Source organism: Esox lucius, chromosome 17, assembly GCF_011004845.1.
Source record: "Esox lucius isolate fEsoLuc1 chromosome 17, fEsoLuc1.pri, whole genome shotgun sequence".
Classification (NCBI taxonomy): Eukaryota; Metazoa; Chordata; class Actinopteri; order Esociformes; family Esocidae; genus Esox; species Esox lucius.
This window is the reverse complement of record NC_047585.1, coordinates 16,455,495-16,463,619: the sequence shown is the minus strand read 5'-3', so window position 1 is coordinate 16,463,619 and position 8,125 is coordinate 16,455,495. Positions and strand designations below refer to the sequence as shown.

The 8,125-nt window shown below is 40.8% G+C and overlaps 1 protein-coding gene across 1 annotated transcript; it reads left to right on the top strand.

The window, feature by feature from the left end:
- The first annotated feature begins 443 nt into the window (after nt 1–443).
- On the top strand, nt 444–7,800 carry ppp4r2b (protein phosphatase 4, regulatory subunit 2b). The gene is made up of 9 exons (XM_010902767.4): nt 444–573; nt 1,387–1,468; nt 1,932–2,102; nt 2,303–2,396; nt 2,506–2,543; nt 2,680–2,754; nt 2,881–3,021; nt 3,119–3,405; nt 6,142–7,800. Exons 1-9 carry the CDS (start codon nt 537–539, stop codon nt 6,477–6,479), a joined length of 1,263 nt encoding a protein of 420 aa, XP_010901069.2. The 5' UTR covers nt 444–536; the 3' UTR covers nt 6,480–7,800.
- Nucleotides 7,801–8,125: the final 325 nt, after the last annotated feature.

Below are 8,125 nucleotides of genomic sequence, written 5' to 3'. Positions count from 1 at the left end.
TTTTTTTTAGCATAGAAATTGCAGTGCCTTGCTCAGGACCAAGATGTGTCAATAAAAACTGTACGACAAGTCGTTAGAGTTGATTGTCAGATGCATGCCTATTGTGAAGTTAAACAGTTCCCAAATTCCCACTGCATATACTGACATAAGTGTTCAATGTATTTTAACTACATCATAAATTAGCAGACATGACAAATACAGATAACCACGTAACTGTTATTATCATTCGTATTTAATGATGAGTAATACTACTAGTCTGCCCTGGGCTCCGTTATGTGTGTGACAAATCAATTCCACCAGTCAGTCTTCAGTACCTTGGTAGAGTTTTCCATTGTGTAACTTGTTGAACTGCGGAGTACTCAATGTACATGCTGCGCTCTGAAACTGATCCGCCTGTCTGTCGACCGCTGCCAACAGGCAGTGACCTCACGAGCGCCATATTAAAATGCTTCTTCTTCCCCTTACTTTTTTGTGTTGAGAACGCAACCACCAACAGTCTGCCTCTTGGTTCCAAGAGATTGACAGAGGAATACAACATGATGGAAATTGACTCACTCCAAGAGGCGCTAAAAGGTTTTTTGGTTCATATGAATCGGGCAATACTTAAAGAAAGTCAGACTTTTTGTTTTACTTCATTTTACAGTGGTTATATTTCTATAACAAGGTGTTGAATTTCGCTAGCTGAGCTTATGCTAGCTAGTTAGTCAGCTAGCTAATGCTAACATTCGAAAGAATAAGCAATGGTGCTTGCTAGCGTACCCCCTCGCTTAGTTATCAATTTAAAAACGTATATACACTGTAGATTAATACATTTTTATTAATCTTGTTTTATAATTTGATTCATATAAATACCTAATTTGGCACAATGGTTAGACATGATGCTGTTGACAACACCATCTCTACACAGCTAACGTTAGCTTAGCTTGCTGGGTTTTTAGCTTGCTAACGTTAGCATGCTAATGTCTGAACTGATTAGCTACCGGTCGTTAGCTACCAGCTAGCTACCATTTCCAGTTAGTTGATTACATTGTACTCTACTGGGAAAGACAGTATAATTAAGCTAAGCCTTGCTACTTGTTGATGTTACGTAAATGGATGGTTAGCTAGCTAACTGTTCTGCCAGCAAACTAGAATCAAACTCTAATAACATGCCGGTTTGAGTTCACTCAAATCTAGGCAATATCCACAATTACGGTGGGTAGATTATTATGAGGTATAATCAAATATTAGAACTCTCAATGAAATTCACAGTTGGTGTCTTCTCTATCATCCATATTTAGTGGGCTCATGTATGGAGCTAGATGACTAGCTTTACTTTAGAAATTGGTTAAACACATTGATAGTGCTTTAGAAACACATCTTCATTCTTATTATTGTGCTCTGCAGAATTTGACAAGAAAGGGAAGAAAGAAGTCGCTCCCCTGCTGGACCAGTTTCTGGGTCATGTTGCCAAGACTGGAGAAACCATGTAAGGAATGCTCCTACAACTTTGTAAATATCATGCACATGAGAGGATTAAGCGTTCCTAGTGGGAAATTGTGGACTACACTGGTTCTTTTCTCTTCTGCATGCGCTGTATTACCTTTGTAATTACAAAATGATATGTGTGTGCAGTATATGGACAAGGTATGACCGCAATGCATGCTTTGGTAATGTTGGTAACATGACCAAAACCTTCAAGCAATGCTTCAAATTTGCATCCCTACCTTAGTTCTTGATTCTGCATCAATTCAAAGTGTTCTCTGTTCTGACACCCCAGTGTTGGAATCAGTGTCCCCTTGAAGCAATGATTAAAAAAGAAAATCCTTCCTGATTCCTGAAAACAACTAGGCCTATTCCACAGCAGTAATCCATATATAGCTTACAGGGTAGGGGAAACCTATATGCAATTTGGGTGAACTGTCCTTTTAAGATATGTTGTCTTTCTCCAGGGTTCAATGGTCCCAGTTTAAAAGCTATTTCCTCTTCAAACTGGAGAAAGTAATGGATGACTTTAAAGCTTCAGCACCTGATCAAAGGGGGGTAGCCAATCCCAATGTGGAGTCCATTCCTTTTGAGGAAATGAAGGAAAGGATTCTAAAGATTGTGAATGGATACAATGGGTAAGTAAAGCCTATGACATTTTCGTACATTCATGATACAACTGAGAATTTGCTATTGCTAACTTATTGCTCTGGTTATTGTGTAATGGCGCCACCTACTTGAGAGGCAAATGTAGATGCTTTTCTAGAAATGGCTAATAGTTGTTTCCTATTCATGGTAGGCCTTGATTCATTTGAATAAACGTATTACTTTCCCTCAGAATTCCATTTACGATCCAGCGTTTGTGTGAGCTGCTGACAGAACCGAAGAGGAATTACACAGGGACAGAGAAATTTCTCAGAGGTGTTGAAAAGGTGAGTGTCACTTCAGGACTTGTTGTGTGGTGTTACTAGACAGGATTATTTTTAATATCAGTGAAATAGTATTTCTGTTTTTCAGTGTGTTTGAAATTTTCTCTTTCAGAATGTGATGGTGGTCAGCTGTGTGCATCCTACCTCAGAGTATGTTGTTTTTTGGTTCTTATGGCTTTTATATTATACCAGGGACACGCTGACATGTTTTTTGTACAAAGGGGTTTTGCTGTATTTTGTTTTTGATGCAAAATATTTTTGGAATCATTGTTTTTCTCTCATTAAGGAAAAATGGATGCAGTGGTGTGAATAGAATGAATGGAGTCATGTTGCCTGGGAACTCATCTGCTTTTACAGAGAGGTAAATCTGAAAGGACAGGCTCTCTGATTCTCACACTAGTTTCATGCCAGTGAAAATTGCCAAAAGGTAAATGCAGTGTGTAAACCTCTCGCATGTTTTACTGTCTTTCTCACATTTTTCATGCAGGAAAGTGAATGGCCCAGGAACCCCTAGGCCACTAAACAGACCAAAACTCTCACTAGCCAGCTCACTAGCAACAAATGGCCTGCCGGACAGTACAGAAAACAAAGATCCTGTCACAGAGCAAGGACACAGCAAACCCTCTAGGTACTTCAGTTTCTACCTGACCAGCTGTGTGAATCTCGCTACCTTTTATAAAAAAAAAATATATATAATAATTGATTTGTAATGTTTTGTTTTTCAGCGAGGTATCGGCATCAGGTAGCCCGGGGAACTCTGTGAAAAACAAGCACCATGATGACGAGGAAGAGGATATGGAGGCGGAGCAGCATGAGGTGAAGAGGCTGAAGTTCAACAAAGAGGACGAGGAGGAGGATCAGGAAGAGCAGGAGGCGGACACCCTCAGACCAAGTCACACTGACAGCTTGTCAGAGGAGGCAGAGTCCATGGTCCAGGAGAAGGACCAAGTGCATGAAGGGGATGAGGAGGATCGGGAGGCTACAAGTTCGGCTGGGACTTGTGAAGACCAAGGTAGGACTGGATCTTCTCCATTATTCCCACATGCTTGTAAAATCCTTTGTTGATGTTGGTATGAACCTGTAAGGCGTACTATGATGCCAACTAAATCTACTCAGTTTTCTGAAGCTAGCTGCCTTCGGTTAACTTGAAGGGGCATAACGACTGATATCTAAGATTTGTCGACGTTCATAAATCACATGAAGTAATTGTTGGACTGTTTCTCTTAGCATGCAGCTAACTCAGAGAGCAGGGTTGAACTAGGCCGAGTGCAGCTTCCGGCGGTTACATTACTCTTCCCCCACTAATGCAATTTGATAGAAAATATGAACTTTAAAACCAGTGATTGACGTTTTATTACAATGTTTATACAGCAGGAACCCCAATCGATTCAGGTTCTCCAATTTTGAGTTCTTGGTATGGCAGAATATTTGTTTTTCAAGTAGATGATAAGTTTTCAATTGGGTAATAAGGCAAATGAGGGAGTGCGGTGCCTAGCTGCGCTAACTGAGAGGGGAAATGAAGTCTGCTTGCTTATAGGGTACAGCCTTTGTTCTTGTTAAATCTGAAATCAAGACCAATCATGTCAGTTCTTGTTCACCTTTAAGATCTTGTAACCAACAATATTTAAGTGAAAAACCAATGGATCATTGGCTCACCTGTTGTTCTGTCCCAATAAGTAGGACAATTAATCCTAATGGGTCCCAGGTCGCTGTTGTGAAGTACTTACCTGGTAAAATAAAGGTTACTTTTTCTTTCTCGAGGGGTTCTGATTAGCTCCAAAAAAAGAACTCCTGTTACAGTTCTTGTAAGATTTCCAAAAAGTTTTTGGGTGTCATACTAAAGCGATAACCATGGTCCACAAGGTACTAACAAGATCTAGGGGATCCTATTGTTGAAAGGTATGGCTCAGTAGCCTGTGACTGGGTTGGAATTACTGTTTATGGTGATTGGCTGGGCCAATGAAATCTATTGAGTTTCCGAGGGTTTTTGCTCTCCTACTAAATTGATTTGCACTAGAACTTTCGTATTACTATGAAATAACGATCTACGTGGAAAAACTAATGTTCTGTCTGGGAAAACATAATTGGTGAACACAAATCGATTGTGATGGACGCCGCATATATTTTATGTGATAAATATCAGTCCCGGGTTTAAGTTGACCCTTTCTAACATCTCCAAAGACAGCTCCTGGGCTCTATTCCACCTGCCTACACCTGCTACTAGAGCACCAGACAGCTGGCAAGAGGATATGTAGAGTTTGTAATACTGACTTTAAAAACAGGTGTTTATATTTAGTAAATCTTAATGTTTAAACATACACATTGTTTATTTTTTTTATGTCGAAAAAAAAATTGCGGACAACACTTACATTAGCTGCAGGAATTTTCCTGGAACCGGGCACTTCCTGCTAGTAAAATACCGTTGAAGTCTTTGCATTTAGTTTTTCCAAAAATTATTTTAATTTTCACTTCAATATTTTCTTGGTTGCAAGATCTTTTCATCTGCACAGTGTTGACTGTCACTGATGGATTCCTAGAGCCAGGGGAGTTGTCTTCACTTATGATATGCAATCTTCCAGTTCAGACAGGCACTCAGCTAGACATTCATTAACCCAAGCGGTGACAAACAATAAATACAACAGATGTGAGGGGATGAGTACAGCCAATGGTGTAATGTAAGACAACATTATGAGCATGATTGCATTTCTTATAGTGACATGGGCTAAACTCCAATAGTCACCTATCAACATGTGAAAGGCCACGCAAGGCAATTAAATGAGACAAAAGGTTATTTACATTCGCAAATCAGGCAAAGCCTATAAAAACATTTGTTGGAACATTAAGACATAAGATAATTGGTGCTGTGATGAACCTGCTTGGAAGGGGTCTCTGGTGTATTTTGACCTCACGCAAATTGTCACCCTGGGAATTTGCCTCTGAATTCACAAGAAAAAGCTTCACTGCGCTTAGAAATGTTAGTTATCAACAGTTAATTATCCTGCAATTCCTATCTAAAAGGTATTGTCATTTAATTTATGTACTAATGTTACATCAATTTGCAGTTTATAGGCTATTAGTTGAAGTGTTATTTATATTCTGGCTTGTGGAATATCAGCAAAAAAAGAATCATTTGTATGATGCCAAACCTACTTAATTAAATTAGCAGCATTTTTAAACAAGGTGAACATGGCACACAAGGATCAGCAGCAGTTCACCTAGCTTGTCTTCATGCAATGTTGTCATGATGATTTCCTTTCTGCACATGTACTAAACTGTCCAGCAAGTAAAACCCTACTCTGGCCTCATAGTCCAGGCTTACAGGTGCTGCCAGCTACACTTGTTGTATTATCTGGTTTGACTGAATTGTTAAATGGAAGAGGTTTTTATGAGTAGAGGTCGCAGACCCAGCACAGATCATGTTTCATCCTTTACTGGGTAGCCAGAGATTGACCAAAGTCAAGGTTAATCCGTTTCTTCGTTTACCCTACTGGAGTTGCCTGAATTTGCAGAACTGCATGAAAAGTTCCATTTTGCAGCGTGCTTGATTTACAACCATCCTTAAAACTGTTCTTAACATACAACATATTGGGACTCTATAGGTCAATTGCTACAGCACGGCACTTGAAACCACAGAGTTGTGGGTATGACAACCAATGTACCCACTCAATACTGTAAGTCTCTCTGAATGAGTGTTTGCTAAGTTATTCACACAGAAATGTTCACTTTGGGTGTCCTTTTTTGTCCGCAGAGCCATCAAGTACCCAGTCGGAGCCGTCGGCGGGGTCTGGGGAGCAGGAGCCGGCTGAGCGGGAGGTGCCATGTGGCTCTCAGGAGGAAGGTAACGACATGGACCAGTCAGAGCAGCAGCCCCCTGCTGGTGTCTCGGAGAGCCCTGGGACCCAGGACAGCCATGAGGGCAGTGACCCGGTCAGCAGCAGCAGTAGCGCCGCTAGCAGTGAGAGCGGATCCAGGGACGAGTCAGCCCCCGCCCCCACCAGCAGTACTCCCGAGCCGACTGCAGGGGGTACTGTGGTGAGCTGTGGCCTGGACACGGGGACCAGTGAGGAGCCCATGGAGCAGGACTAACGAGACGCCTGTGTCCATCTGTCGACCATTAAGAACGTCTGTCCTCAAGTCCGGCTTGAGTGTCAACGGCGAAGGGGCTGCTCTATCCTGGTCCCACAGATACTTTACACCAGGAATATTCAACTCCTGGTCCCTGAGGGCAGAAATACTTCTGGTTTTTGTTTCTATCTGGTACTTAATTGTGCTCAGTGGGTCTCCCAGGTCTGAGTCCTGTGTCTGATTAGAAAGAAGGGATATAAACCAAAAGTGTTGGGGCCCTCCAGGACCGGCGTTGAATAGCCCTGCTTCACGCCTTGTCTACATTTTGGGCACTCCTCGAAATGACAGCCTGTCATTAATGTGGGCATAAACATTTTATTTTCAATCGAAAATTTTTAAACTGGACTTATTTCTTTTTCTTCCCCTACACTTTCAAGTAAAGGCTTGTATTCTCGAGAGGTCTTTGTTTTGGCCTTCATCAGTTTTTGCAGTTGCAGATGATGTTTGTAGCTGTGCTGATAGAATGGTGTGTTCATCTGGCTATTGTTTTTCCTCATTAGTTCTATATATACACAGGCACAGATTTGTTGTCAGTTATCACCACCTGTCACGTGGTCAGAGCCCTACTAGCGTCTTTATTTATGCCGTCAGTTACTCACTCCAAAGATGAACTAGCTAGCATAATTGGTTTCTTACTGAAGCACAAGCCTCAGCATCCAGCCCAGACACTGTTTTAAGCCATGTGCCGCCAAATTGATTGTTCAGGAGGTATCTGTCCTTGTTTTTTCCCCATCCATTTTCTTTGTGTGATGGGAGGAGTGTTGAAGTAGATTTTCCATGTGTCCTTATTCTCCTTTTTAAATGCGTTTGTTGTCTTTTCTATGATACACTACCAACCCAACTGATAAAGTAATATAACATGCTCCCTTTCACCTTAAAATCTAAGATATCATTTTGGGTGCGTTGGACCACCACCCTTTATCTGAACATTTCAACTCTTATTTTGGAAAAATATATTTTTTTGGCAGCCCAGTTGTTTTGTTTCCAAAACCAGCTGTAAGTACAAAGATAACTTTTGCTTTGTATTGTGATGTCACAAAGTTGTTTCACTGACAGATATCTAGAGCAGTTACTGGTTACCAACTTTACACCGGTTTCTGCTGCTGTACTTTTTGATATTTAGAATTTTAAATTTCTGTAAAGTAGATTTTTGTAGATTGTAATACAGTATGTGTTCACTGCCTTTGTGAAACCATATATAATTGTATAATTTCTGTGTATACTCTTGAATGCTTATGCTTTCAATGGGGTATTCAGATAAAGCAATAAATGTTAACATTTGTATGTGTGTTCATGTTTTCTTACCAGCTCAGCATCCCATCCATTTCCACTGAGCTGTTTTAAAAAGCTTATGTGTGCTTACTCTTGATAAGAGATCACCTTTTATGTACTGTAATCACTTAAGTGGTAATTAAATGAGGTAATCTCTATCGGGGGGGGGGGGGGGGGGGGGGGGGGGTGAACATACATTAGCTGAATGTGTTTTAAGAACTTGTTTCTTTGCATCTCAGTAGCTCCTACTGTAAAAACAGCTACTCCCCACAAATATTTCCTGCTGTCTACAAAAAACAATACAAAACTGATGGACAGTTCCACAAAAATACACT